Genomic DNA, 15,524 nt, shown 5'->3' with positions numbered 1-15,524 from the left:
AAAAATATTTTAAGTTAGAATATAGTTTGTAATGTAAAATAAGGATTACATCTGATGTAGTTTTTTTTTCAATTATTGAGCTGAGTTATTTCTTATGGATTATAAATGTATTGATACTTCGTGTACTTAATATAAATAATTAACAAATTTAAAAAAAGACAAACTATTTGTGTGTTATTATTTATTATACATACAAATTAATTATTTAAAACAAATAGGTATATTATAATAAAATATTCAAAATAATTACCGAGGTGAGTATCAAATGTTGTATTCACATTATTACATAGCACATATCTTAGTATTTATAAAGTATACTTGTTCATTTATTTTCGAAATATGAGTTCCACCATGTCTAAAATGTGATAAACCTAAAATAGAAATAATTTTTCTTAAATTTGAAGCATAGTTACAATTATACTATTATTTCAGTAGGTATTTTATTGTTTAGGAAAACATTCTTTAAGTAACAATTTTACATATGGTAGAAATATGTGATGTTTTTTATTAGTTACACAAAATATTAATATTATCATCAATTGTTTAGCAGAATACAATATATGTGAAACTATTATATCTTTCAAATTAATTCAATTCTTTATGCTAAACGTGTCAACTACATTTGTAATAAAATCTAATTACACATCAATTGAAGGAAAAAAATTGTGGTAAATTGATTGAAACAGTTTTTTTTTTTTCAAAACATTTTATGTCCCATCTAAAATTAAGCTTAAGTTATTATATATATTTTTTTTCATAATGTGTTATTTCCTGTAGATTGTTTTTTTAAAATGTTCTATAACGACTTTCCAGAAAAATATGCTATTTTCTGTACTAAATTATAGATCTTACTTCTCATATTTTCCAAAACTTGGTACATTTATAATTTTATTCATAACGTGTTATTACCCATAGTATTGATACAGCAATGAAACTACATTTTATACAAAGGGTACTAATGCCAATATCAGCAAATCTTTTAAATTAAAATCATATTATTAATTTGTATTAAAATATGAATTGGTTTAGTACAAAACCCACGATTATAAATAGAAAAATAATATGAAAGTCAACATAAAATAATTATACTATAAGGCTTATCCATATCCATATGATTGTATGTAATTTCTCACCTAAGTTCATCGTACCTGTTTTTAGCTTCTTTATGAGAGTACTAAAAGCTGTATTGACGTTACCGTAAATATTTGTAAGCTCATTACAATGTAATTTCCATGACCAATAAATGCAATAATTAATATACTTAAATTAATAAAGTGCTATATTTAAAATATATTCATCATATTTTCAATATTAATATCAGTCATAAAAACTGGATATAAGATTTTCTTGAAGAACAAAAAAAAAATAATAAAATAAAGTTTCAGAAATGATTTACAGGCACAACAAAATTAAATTTTTATGAAATCAGATAATTCAATGAATCTATTGAACAACATAAGGTTTTCAGTAAGACAATTCATAGTTTCAAAATATTTTAATGAAGTTTATGTTGTTTATATATAATAAATATTTGATTTTCTAAGATTTTAGAAAATGTTTTACTTGCTTGAGTTAGAAAATAAAATAATTTTCAATCATTTTTATTAAAAAATTTAGTTATTCTACTAAATCAACAATCTTTAGAAATATAAACTGATTAATTAAATCTCATTCACTCTGAATCATTTTTTGAGAGTAATGGTATCCATTGATTTAATGTTTTAAGATCACCACATTTATAACATTTACTCATCCTTGTATCTCACCTGACCTAGGAGGTCTTTTATTTCATGAACATACAAAATACACAGTTATTTGTCAATAAAACTCAACATTTATTTAATTTTATTAGAATTTTAAATAAATATTTATTTTAATATGGTAATGCCCCCATGAAGTAATTTATTTAATACTTTAGTACATCAATAAAGATATTTTAATCATTTACCAGGTATAAATATTTTGTTACTAATGTTCTTAATGTGGTACTTGCCAAGTATATATTAGTTTTTTTTATAGTTCAACCGAGGAACTGGGAAGGAAATATTTTCACATTTTTTCTTTCTAGCATTTTATTCACCATATATTCCTTACTCAAGACTTTCAAGAAATATAAATAAAAAATAAATTATCAAAAAAACTTAGAAAAATTGCATTTCAAATATAGTAAATATATTTTATTGATATAAAATGTTAATTAAAGAATGTAATGTAGCTTTGGGAAAATATATTACTAAAAAGAAATGTAGTTATTATTATAAATTATAAATTATAATTTACGAGTATACTTAAATTTCAATTTAGATATTTTTATGATGGTGTTTTTTTAAGCAATAGGTAATAGTAATAAAAATAAATGAAATTAAAGCGGTTTAAGAAATTTTAATCCTTTAATAAATACATTGTTAGTTTTAATAAAAATTTTAACATTTAAGTTTTAAAGATTTTGTACTTAAAGAAAACAATTGCTTAAAAATGTATTTATTTATTTATAGTTGATTTGATTATTATATTAGAACTTTTATTTAAACTTTTTTAAACTTTATTATATATTTCATTAATTATAATAACCCGATATGCTATATAGAAAATAAATAAATAAATAAATGTCATACTTATATATTTAGAGTAATTTATATAGTATAATTTATTGTTCTTTAAAAAAATCTTGATTAGTGTTCAGAGCAAAAATTGTACAAAATAGATTAATGAAGTGATTGGTCAATATTTTATATTACAGTATTTTTGATTAATAGAAACAATGAGAGCATACATTCTAATCATAGAATATTATTTACCTATTTTTACTTCAAGATAATTTTTTGAATAGTTATTTATTTAATTTAACAAATTAAAAGTTTTGAAATCTAAACTAAATAAAACATATCCCAGGGGAAGACCATATCAGCACTGGCTAGATTGGGTAAAGATTTAATTCTAATAGATAAAATAGCAATAATTGAGGATGCAGACAACAGAGACCGATAAAGGGGTTTAGTAGAAGCAGCGAAAACCTTAATGGTCTATAGAAGCTAAAGTAAAAATTTTTTTTTTTTTTTGTAATAATAGAAAATTGAAAGTGAAAATGAATGGATAAATATTATTTTTTAGTAAAATAGATTTAATCAAGAATAATTTTGATTTATAGTTTTTTAAAAATATTTAAACTTATGGTAATCTTTAGAGCAATACATTAATTTGCTAAGATCGTTTGAAATTAACTTTATAAAAATCTAAATTAAGTTGTAGTTTGTTTTAATTAGTGGGATAAAAAATATAATAAAAAGAAACAGTAATTCAGACTCTCACTTAATGAAATTACTGTTATAAGTTCTTCCATTTTTTTTGTAATAAGATTTATTTAGACGATTGTTAGAAATAATTTGCTTTACATAGAATACAGATATTCAATAAATATGAACTCATAAAACCTACCTACTAAAATAGAAGTTATATGTGACTCGTATAAATAATTTTTCAAAAAAAGTCAACAAAATCAAAGAAATTTACAAACAAAACTTATTTAATTACCCATTATGAGATAATAAGCAGCAGAAATGTATTCACCGAGAAACTCTAGATATTATAATTCAAAAATAAAAAATATTATTTTCAATAAAATTTAAATCAGTTGTAATATTTTGCTTTCATTTATTAAGTTATACATTTAAGGTTTAATTACCTAATAAAAAATAACGAATATACTAATGAATCATAAATTATACTTTTTTGATATATATATAATTGTAAGTTACAAAAATAAAAGTAGTACCTACAAGAATGTTTTGATGAAATACTTAGAAGTTTGAATTTCTAGATATGCAATAAATATTAAGATAATATTAAATAATAATAACGCAAAATGGACCACTATTCAAAGTATAACTGTGTAACTGAATTACATGTATAACAATATTTATTTTTAATTGTATATTTACTTTAAAGCAAGTAATACATTTCAGTTTTATTTTTAGTACAAGCCAACTTAATTTAAAATATACTCAGAACTGTAAATTTATTACTATACATACACAAAATTGACTTAAAAAACAGTAAATTTTCAACGTGTAAAGATTAATGATTACACTAGGTATCTCAATAAAATATTAATCAATGGATGGCAAATGAAATAAAATGAATAATATTCATAAATCAATATGCGTTTTTATATTTAATTAAAATCAAACACTATGTAACAAACAAATATTATAATATTGTAAGAATAATATTTAATACCTATTGAAGTTAAAACTCAAATATTTTAGAAATGTATAAACTGCTGTGTTGGTACACTCTTACTTATTCCTTTCGTTCTTCAGCTGCTATCCAACCTTTTGGTCGTTGGTCATAAATGGTCCAATTTCTATATGGTGTATAGAAATCACCGTGTATAGATTTACGATTTAAGGAAACTGGGAAGAACTCGATGTCGTTGAGCTTTGCATACTTCTTGACAGCACCCGCAATAGCAAATGAAACACCCATCCATGTTCCGAACATGTATCGTTTAATTAATGCACCAGTAAAAATACCAGTAGTAAATCCACCAATCGCATAATTCATTTCATCATCTTTTTCTCGTAATTTTGTGGACACATACGTCACCGTACAGAATGATGCCGCGGCAGCGTACATGGGGCCCATAAGTTGACCATACCTATGAACCAATTAAAATGATGAGCGCCTGTTAGATACATTGCACAGTAGTCCTGTATAAATTACACACGGCAATGGGATTAATATACTAACCTGTAAAGGGTGTTCAAGTATCCGATCGGTTTGCTGATCAAGATGATTTCTGATGTCGCCAATCCGAATCCTAAGATCGATACGTTTTTGGCAGCGAACACCAATTTCTTATGGAGGTCCTTTCCGTCCGGAGTATCGTAATACGAATACCTATACAACGACGTCATGGCTGTCGGGCAACAGAGTCAGGCGTTTCGTCGCTTTACTTCGGTTCCTTACAAACGAGCCTCTCAATCAAAACGACAAACGATTTTCACTCTGGTGCCGTGGGGAAATTATATTAATAATAATATTTGCTGTAAACGTTCGATCTCGGCAATTGCGGTTGTGATAAAACGAACATATGATAGCGTGCGGAAAATGATAACGGTGTTGAAGGGCATCAGCCGTGGAAAGGCTACCAACGTTACGCTAAAATTACGTGTCTTCGCGGTGAAAACTACGCGGTACAACCGTCGGCGCTTCGAACACACCCGTCCGGTTGGCAACGTCAGTAAAAAAAATATATCACTTTTCTCATCACTGGGGCTCGGAAGTTGATGCATTTTGCATTTTTTTTTTTTTTTTTGGAACTTTTTAGACGATGTTTTGGCCAAAAAGTCGTTTTTCGACATTTTTCCAAATGTTTAGCCATTTTTACTGATTTCATACTAGTTCATTTCTTGTCGTTTATTGTCGACCATTATGTCGAAGATTTGTTCGATTTTATCTCGCCGATTAAAGTCGTCGCGTCGTTGTCGTATTATAGTGAATAATACCTATTATATCTAAATTTTATTATTTTTTCGTAATATTTTCGAAATGGCGAGAATTATAGACGTTGTCTACGTCTTCCAATCACTGCAGTGAACGTAGAGAGAAGTATTTCCAGTTATAAAAATTTATAAATAGATAATCGTCGTTCATTTACTTTTGATAACATCAAATACGCTCTAATTGTATAATGTAATAATTTTGATTTTTAAGTAATTTGTAAACTTTGATACATTTATAAAACAAATATTTATAATTTTTTTTAGGTCATTTTTTTTTATTTTATTTGTTTTATTTCATTCATTTTATTTGTTGTCATTTTTATGTCATATTTTGAGTAATTTGTAAGTTTTTATAAATTTATATAGAATGTTGTAGTAAAATGGAGTAAAATATGTAAAAAAATGTATTTTTATTAATTTAAAACAAATATTTGTAATTTATTTAGGTCATTTTTAAATGTTTTAAAGGTCATCAACTTCCGAGCCTTACTCATCAATAACTTTTCAATTTCATTACGGTCCTGACTAGAACACATTTTAAGTAATTTTCACTGGTGGGCACTTTAATAAAATTGTCTACCAGAGAACATACAGGGAAAATCAACTCCTGTCTTACGGTCGTTTTGAGAATGAGTTGGCTAGTGGCACGATCACCCATCACTGGGTAGCATTAAATTACAATTGAGGGATACTAGTGTCACGAACTTAGTTAAATTATGCTCTGGTATTCTGTATTACCATTTTAACCTACTTACAAATAAGATAATGTAAGTACCTACCTATGTACAAGACTAAGCAACGAGGTGTTGCCTACCGGAACATTATATATAAATACATATTATGTTTATAAGTATATAATACACATTATGTATTATAATATATTATTATATTTTAATATTTAAATATAGGTAATGATAGTTTAGTAGAATTTCCATACAATGGTTAATAAAGAAACTGGAAGTAATAACTGCTATTTAGGTGAATGACCTATAAAGGTGACCGGTAACAGAAATTATTGAAATTGTATTTATTTTCCAGGTGACCGCTATACAGAGTACATGTAAATTTTAAAAATAAAATACCAAATAAATAACGCATATGAATATTGGTAATAAAAAATGTTTTTATGATTTAAGATTTAATGTAGATACAGTTTAAAATTATTAAAATCTTGTATAAGTTTTATAAATATTAAAATTTAAGTATATTAGTTTTTTTTAAGTTATATTATATTATAAAAACAATTTTTTTTTAAATAAATTTGTGTGGTTTATAACATATTATAGCCATCTACGTCACCTTTTTAAAGAGTGAAAGCTGTTAATTGTTTTATTTGATTGATATCAGAATAGTTTAATTCATTGCACTCAGATTCTTCAATTTCTCTATTTGTTTCCTCTTCGTCATTATACTTTGTTATGAATGACTTGATATTAGTATTATCTTCTTCATTCTCACATTTTTATAGACAAAAAAAAACTATTCAAAAAATACTGACACGAAAGCTACTATTATAAACATATTTGTTATTATTGATATTTCGCATGCTTCTAAAATTGATAAACTTAATCTATGGCTAAGTAATGTATATAATCAGCAAATGGTTGTTCTTTTAGTATAAGTTCTTGTAAACCGTTATACATACCTATAAACAATAAGTTTTATTATAATAAGAAAAGTATACTTTTATAATAAAACAACTTGACATGTTAGAACTTCCATCATAATCTTGGCCTCTCAGTTTAGCTAAACTTAAATCAAAAACGTTTTTTTTTCGATATAACTTTTTTAATAGATGTGCCTGCTATTGAAAATAATTCGGTGAATTATGAAAAATGTTCTTTAATTACTTATTTTTTCTTGTTCATGTATCTGAATAAAAAATAATTGTTATATGTTAGAATTCAAATTTTTGATAAATAAATTATATAATATATAAAAATATTTAAGAATTATTCACACACCAAATTTATTATATACCTACATACATCTTTTTTCCGACCAATATGGGTATATGCGATTAAATATGCGATTTAAATTAGGAGCTGTGCTATATCGTCCCAAACTCGCACTATATAAGCAATCTAGTCAATTACTTATAGCATAATTACCTTCGCACCTTGATGTTATCCAATTCCACCAATCAATTACCAAATGTAATTGTTTAAATTATTATTATAATAAACACTAGCTTAAAAGAAATCTACACTAACATATATGATATTTATCTATAGAAACGTTTAAAAATGTCCATATGATTGTTTTTGAAAAAAGATTTCTTTAGTTTTATAATCTGACGCGACCAGATAATAACTACATTCTGACCAATGCATTTTGTCACGTTATAGACATTATTTGTAGTGCATATAACTCTTGTATTTATTCGCTATTTAAAATCGTATTTTTTATTGAAATAACATTTATATCCGGAATTAGAAAATTCCACAATGGCGTTCACCAGTGTTTTCTATAAGGTCTACGATTTTATCCAGCGCATTTTCACAACTCTATGTCAAGTGCTGAATATCTTCATAACATTTCATGTTTCTCCAGTGCAATGTCATAAGGTAATGTAAAAATATTAATAGTTATACTCAAAATGTAGATGTCCCAAATACTATTATAAAAATTTAAGACGCTTTATTATTGAAGCATCAATTTGGAAATTAATCTAGCATAAATAATTGATATATTTTTCAATAAACAAAATTGGTAAAATCTAATTCACCGCGTTTTCATTCAAAACGTCATTTCATCGTTTATTCTAATCATTAAACGTGGTTTATCTTTTCGCGTAGTGCATAAATGACTGTATAGACGGACTTGAACCACCGACTCAACAAGTCGCCGACAAACGAAAATCTTCGACAGAAGAAATCAACGGAGGAGTCACGGAATCGTATGCCCGGAATACAGTTGTCGACAGTCGATCACCAACACCGATTGAACTTCTGGTGAATACCAAAACGGCAGCGACCGATGTATTGCCGCCTACCCCGGAACGTCCGGTGTTCATCAAACCGGTGGATGAAGTCCAGATAATCCTACCGTCGAAACAAGTGCAGGGTGAAATTCGTTTTATCATGAACAACCTGAGCAAGGCGAATCACCAAGCGAAGGTAAGAACGCGTCCGATCACTTGTTCACATTATTTGTATACCATTGTGTAGACCAGGAGTGGCCAATTCAAATGACCTTGCGGGCCACTTTGGAAATACATTACGAACCCGCGGGTCACATAAAATTATATTTTGTTTCAATACAAAAAAATTTGGAGTAAACATTTTAAACAGGATTAAATATTATTATTAAATAAGTTTTAGTGTATTAATTATTTGAAATAAACAGAATGAATTATTATTGTTTTTATAAATTTAATCTAATTCTTTTAAGAACTCTTTAAATTGTCGGTGCGGAAGATCGAATGTAATTCACCGTTTTTATGACTAACATGGTTCATTGTCTACAGATGCTCGGGAACAAAGATTTTGTTGATGAATCAAACAGTTTGTTGCGATTATGTTGTTAATAATACGGCTTCCGCGTTGTGCGGGCGTTCTAAAATATTTTATTAGAACAAAAATAATTTTTTTTTTTGTTAATGTTTGATAAAATCGTGGGTCTCAAACATTCCAAAGTGAGCCACATGCCAACATGGTTTGGCCATCCCTGGTGTAGACCAAGTGTTTCCATTGTGATTTCCGTATTTATTCATAAGAGTAAATGTACAGCTAAATCGTTGACAAAATAATTTTGTCAACAACTAACCTTCTTTCGTGCGTTGTAATTGGGCATTGCAGTGTGGACAGATAAAACGTCTGATCAACAAAAATCACCTGCCCTGGTTTTCGAGGCACGTAATCATGGGACGGGTGAAGAACGAATTAAATTTCCACGATTTGTACTCGAGCTGTTTGGACTGTTGGAACAACGAACTATTGAACTCGCTAATACTGGAGGACACCTTGAAGAAAGTTAAAGTAAATATCCACACAAATATTTCGTGTTTGTTATTGTGTAGTATTATAATCAATTATAACAATTATCACGCGATTAAACATTAACTTTTTTACTAACAACATAGTAATATTTTGTATTGTGTACTGATGGAATATTATTATGTAAAATTTATGATTTTAGATCCTGTTAGGAAGAAACAAAAGAATCCCAAGCCATTTTGATAAACGGCTGATCATAAACCTAGGTCATTGGTTGGGTATGATCACTCTGGGGAAAAATAAACAGCTACCAAAGGAAGACGTCGACTTGAAACGTCTGTTGACCGAATCGTACGGGAGAGGCAACGAGCAATTGATTTTCGTTGTACAGTTTATGAGTAAAGTACTCGAATCTTGCTCAGAGGGAAGGTTTAGTGTGAAAAATAGCTGGACGATTTCTATGATGAACAGTCTGTTCGAACTTTACGAGAAACCTGATGTGAAGCTGCAAGTTCGAATTGAAATCGAAATACTATGTAAAAAATTAAACATTAAGCTTGAGTTTAATCAATAGCACACAAATTATACTGAAGAGTATTTTAAAATAATTACAAACATATCAATGATAAAAATCTGATGGAAGTTTTGTCCACTAAAATATTCCATCCCGCACTGTTTATATGTTCGAAATGTTAATGTATGCTATTTAATGCTAATAATAAATATAGTTGTATTATTTTGTTTATTTTTTGAATACATAACACATTTTTTCGTAAATATTATACAAGGATGTTTTTTTTTATTCGACACATTTGAAAATGATCTAGATTTTTTAATGTTCAATATTATTATAGTATTTATTTTATCATGTCTACACGTTTTGAACTCAATCTTAATCGAACGCATCATATATTTGTAGTAGTAAGTATTAAATAATCTTAATGATTAATCTGATGAAATTAATACAATATTAACAATATTTTATTATAGTAAAATGGTGTTCAAAAAATGATTTGATAAAATTTCGCCTCAGTTTTTAAAAATCTAAAAATTTGATTAGGAACGATTATTCTTATATCAAATTTAAAATTTAAATGATCGTTAGATTATCGTAAATTGCTCACATAGTTAACAAGTACTTAGGTATACCGATATACTATATTATAGGTACGTCATTCTTAGGTATAGTAGTATTACTCCGAAAATTAAAATTAAAAAAAGACAAGATTACTGAGTCTGTTTCTTCAGATCAGAAATATTTCCACGTCTTTTTTCATATCCGAATATAGATATCAATCCCACGTGATATGCGATGTACACAGTGATCGAAGTGTCTCAAATAAGTGAAGGGATGCCTACATTTTTATACTTTTCTTATATTATTATGATTTAAACACATGGGGATGTTTGGCATTGCCGCAATAACTTATCTTTTTGAGACACCCTATATTAAGGTCGCCCTTAGTCATAAGTGAAGGAAAAAAAATAATATTTTTGATTTTTCACTCTCTCATTATGTTCATTAATATAAGAAAGAAATTTGGTCATGATTACTAATGTCTTTCACGTGTCACAAGGAGTTAATTATTGTCAAACAGGGTAGTGTACGATTTTTTTTTTTTTATTGAATTCAAAATACGAGTATATTGCATTAAGCATAAAATTGTAAAAACCTAAACTGTAGATTCAAATACTATTTATAAAAAATGTTATAACATTTCTGGTCAATCTATTATTTTTTTTGAAAAATAATATAAAATACGAATTATCTGAAAAATCAATAATTTCAAGGTTTTAATTTATCTAATTTATCGCAAACAAGGGGGATGTTTTGGATGTCTGTACACTTTCCTTGAATTAATAGAAATTTTATTCGATGACGTTTACAATTTTTTTTTTAAATGTATAACGTTCTTCTACCATCATATTTTTCATAAGATTTATTAGAACACATGTTAATACTATTATAGCAGTTGAATGTAAATTATTTTGTGTTATAACTTATAAATATACATAAGGACTTTTATTCATATGGTATATAGAACAAATTTTAATATCGTTTGAATTTTTTTTAGTTCTTTGTAAAAGATAGGTCTTATAAAAAATAATAAGAAACTACACATAACTTCTTACGGAGAATTATAAGTTATTATGATTAACTTTCCAAATAATTTGCCTAAGTATAATATATCAGTGTTTCTCAATCTTTTTAACGTCACGACTCACAAAACAGGTAAGAAATAAAATAAGCCATCTCATAACCCCTCTCCTCCTTATAATAAAAACTAATTCAAGTTATTATCTATTATTACAACATATATATAGAGGCATTGAAAACATTAGTTCCATTCGTCACTTATTATCTATATGAAAAAGGCTTTCTTTCAAAGTGGTATTTAAAAACTAATTACAGAAACTGTTCATTTTCATAAGAAAATAAGTAAATCATTTTTATGTGTTTCCAATGTGGAACCGCTACTAAACAAACTTTCGAGCAGAAAACAATCAAAATTATCACATTATTTTTTATTTTTACTTTATTTATAGTTTATAGAGTATTCATAGGTATTATAAACGAACTTTTTCATTTTTATCATTATGGTTATGTATACTTATTTTTATTTTTAATGCGAATAAAAGTTTGTTTGTCTACAACAGTGTTTAATTATTTCTGACTGATGCGACCCTTTAACTAGGGATTCGTGACCTCCAGGTTTAGAAACACCGTAATATACAAATCAAATTTTTTATATTTGACAGGATTTTAAAATTAAGTAATAGTTTTTTATTTTATAATTTAAAAGTCTGCAGATAAAAATTATACGTGTTTTTAATTTTTTCAATTTCAAGTACATTTTATAAATTTCTGTATATTTATAAAGAAGTATGAAAAATGTAACAAATGTATGACTTTTTAAAACTCATGCTATTTTTAAAATCAACTTTAAATGATTATACTTTTTTTTATTATTTTATTATGTCCATTAGTTTTTTTTTTTTTTTTTTGATTTGCATACCTTATAAATTTTGTACAAGATTATTCTTGAAATTATTTGTTGTGCATTTTAGCACATTAAAGAACTTATATACTCGAAACCCGTACATTATACCGATGGTTTTATATCGACGTGTTTGATATTTCATTAAAATATCATCAATATAATTTGAGTTTTGCTGATGATGGTCATTCACCAACAGCAAACTTTTAAATTACCTACAAAGCTCTTTGTCGTGATTGATAATGACATGTGTCCCTGCTACAAATGAGTAATGATTTTATCAGAATATTTTACATCACAATACAAAATATATAATAAAATAAATACATGATAAAACAAAAGACTCTTCACGCGCGTGTAAATCGACTTAACGTTTCACAATCGAATACTATTTGGCCGTAATTGCATTCATTTTCATAAACAATTTCAGACATATTAACCGAACGTATTATATTTTAAAGCGAAACGGCGCACAGTGGTCGGAAACGTAATTTAGCTTGCCTAAATGAAAATTTAAGATTATGTCATATACCACTTATGACATAAAATCATTATCGACTTTATATTTATTAGAGATAAAATGAAGCTTATGATAAATTTAGATATTTCTAACCTTGCTGAATTCTCAGATAAGTGTATACAATATATAAATTTGAAAGTATAGTGTTATCATTGCGTTCTCTTTATTGTATCACGTGGTACTAAGTGTACAAGTTCTAGATTTAATTTTTTTTCTTTTGATATACATTATGGACATTGCGGAACAAGGTAAATACATTTTTTTATTTTACAATTTTGAAGAATTCCGATTTTTCAATATTTTTTAAATTTAAAAGAGTAGTTTTAAAAATGTATTCGTTTTTACAATTTAAAGTTTAACTAATGGGCTATACAGATAAAAAAAAAAAAATTGCGTCTTTTTGCGTTTACACCTTAAATGTATTTCTTTCTAGGGACTAGTAATGGAGAGAGTGGCATAATAAATTTGACATTTCACGATCTATTTGAATTGTTGCGGAAAAAAAGATCATTAAATCTTACTGATGTTGAGTTCAAGTTTTATTTATATGAGTTTATTAATAAGCAATGCAACGTAAAGCTACATAATACAGGCAATGAAAAGGAAATAAAAAATAAATTATTAAATTTCATTATAATTTAAAATAAAAAGTGGAATAAATATTACAGAAATTATAGCAAATTTGTTCAAAAAGAAAATCAATAGCTTAAGAATGTTTTTAATTTTTCGTCTAAAATAAAAACAGATAATGTTGGTCGTCCTATTAAAATATTTAGTGAATGTTCTGAAAGAATGAAGAAAAAAAGGTAGAGCCTTTATTAAAATTTTATAGAATATCTTATAAAATTTTCCATAATTTGAATATATATATATATTTAATTAAATAAAAAATAAGGTAATAAAATGGTTTGAAAAGGTGTAGAGATAGTTAGAGAATTGGTTGTGAGACATCTCATTACAATCTTGGTTCTAGTATCTGGACAACAAAAATAAAAAAAATTGAAAAAAATTGAAAAAAATTTTAAAAAAATAAATAAATAATAAAAGGACAAATTATTTAAAATTTTCCAAAAATTAAATTCCACAAAGATGTTTTTTCATTTTCAAATTGACCTCTGTATACAGATTATTGTAAAAAAAACCGCATTCAAAAATATTGATTTTCTTCTGAGATATTAATTTAGGCAAGCTAGATTACGTTTCCGACCACTATGCGACGTTAAGAAACTTAACAGCGCAGACAATTTTACAGCTAAATAGTAAACCTTATAGTTTTCCGATTTTTTCAAATAAAATTTCCTAATTGATTCCAATAAACACCAACAGTTGCAAAAGTAATCTTGCTAATTTGTTTTTTGACAATCTTAACGGATGTTGCTTCATTCTTGAAACAAAAGCTTTTAGCGATCTTTTTCTTTCTTTGTCTACTCCTCATACATCCTATACATGGCACACATGTACATGAATTAAATTATGTACATACATCTTTTCCCGTTCTGTTATACGTTACACACACGCACACGCAAACGCACACTCACACATACATACATATCGTCTTAAAGTTCCTAAACTCATAGTCACAAATAACCATAATTGTTGTGTCGTCCGAGAAAACTTGCAGAGAAATTTCTGACAATGTAGACGCTTTATGAGAACAATCAATCTGTATAGGAGAAAAACAATTTATTTGGATTGACATAGTCGTGGAGCCAAAAACCGCATCTTCGAGACGTAGACACACTGGACGTCTTCGGTCCGAGATAATACATTTCGTATTTCTTTCATCTATTATCGCATTGACACGTCATATCATATTTTTCCGCGGCTTTTTGACCGGCTAGTAGTAAGCTATTGTGCAATTTATCGCACATCGGTTTGAAAACTACAATGGCCGTGATCGGACGGGAAAAAAATGAATAGTAGATAGGGAAACTTTCATACAAATAAATATTTTTGGGTATGGATAAAATTCGTAGTACTAAGTTTTTTGTTAAGTAAAAGTATATATTACATTTTACAATATTGGTCGATTATTTATTATTTTCCTTGTTAAAACTATAATCAATGTTAAAATAAATATATAATTTTTTCTCGTAACTATAACTACTCGTTTAATTGTAAGGATGTTTGGTTATGTTCAGTTGTATTTGTTTACACTTTACCTGCAGCATATCACTTGTACACTCTATAGAACAAAAAGTGTAACGTTAACGTTGTGCGTAGAGTTTAAAATAGTCGTGGATTTTTTTAAAATTTGATTTTTAAATATTAGTAACTTCCATGTCAGATGATATTCTTTAAAAAAAAAAAAAAAAATATATCATGCTCTCAAAACTATTTTTTTGTTTTGATTGCATAATTAACATCATTATTTATGTTCCTTCGTAAGCAGAAGCACGCTTCTGTTTCTGCTAGGCTGCACATTTGACAGACGAACAAGAAAAAATGGGTCGATTTCCTTCAATACATTTTCCTCTTATTATGGTTTGTATAAAAACATCTAAGGTAAAAACGATTTTTATGGAAAACTGTGAGCCTATAAATAATACTTAACTTTTTAATT

The 15,524-nt window shown here is 26.9% G+C and overlaps 1 protein-coding gene across 1 annotated transcript; it reads right to left on the bottom strand.

The window, feature by feature from the left end:
- Positions 1-245: 245 nt before the first annotated feature.
- On the bottom strand, positions 246-5,083 carry LOC112690481 (NADH dehydrogenase [ubiquinone] 1 alpha subcomplex subunit 11). Its single transcript, XM_025564502.1, has 3 exons — positions 4,750-5,083; positions 4,300-4,657; positions 246-371 (listed from the first exon to the last, which is right to left on the bottom strand). The coding sequence occupies exons 1-2, from the start codon at positions 4,914-4,916 to the stop codon at positions 4,300-4,302; spliced, it is 525 nt and encodes a 174-aa protein (XP_025420287.1). The 5' UTR covers positions 4,917-5,083; the 3' UTR covers positions 246-371.
- Positions 5,084-15,524: the final 10,441 nt, after the last annotated feature.

Source organism: Sipha flava, unplaced genomic scaffold (assembly GCF_003268045.1).
Source record: "Sipha flava isolate LNK unplaced genomic scaffold, YSA_version1 114_pilon_pilon, whole genome shotgun sequence".
Classification (NCBI taxonomy): Eukaryota; Metazoa; Arthropoda; class Insecta; order Hemiptera; family Aphididae; genus Sipha; species Sipha flava.
The sequence above is the reverse complement of the archived record's forward strand: the minus strand, read 5'-3'. Positions and strand labels throughout refer to the sequence as shown.

Coding starts and splice junctions, on each gene's coding strand:
- LOC112690481 (XM_025564502.1), bottom strand. CDS start 4,916: ATGACGTCGTTGTATAGGTATTCGTATTACGATACTCCGGACGGAAAG. Junction 4,658..4,749: donor TACTTGAACACCCTTTACAG/GTTAGTATATTA, acceptor ATTGGTTCATAG/GTATGGTCAACTTATGGGCC.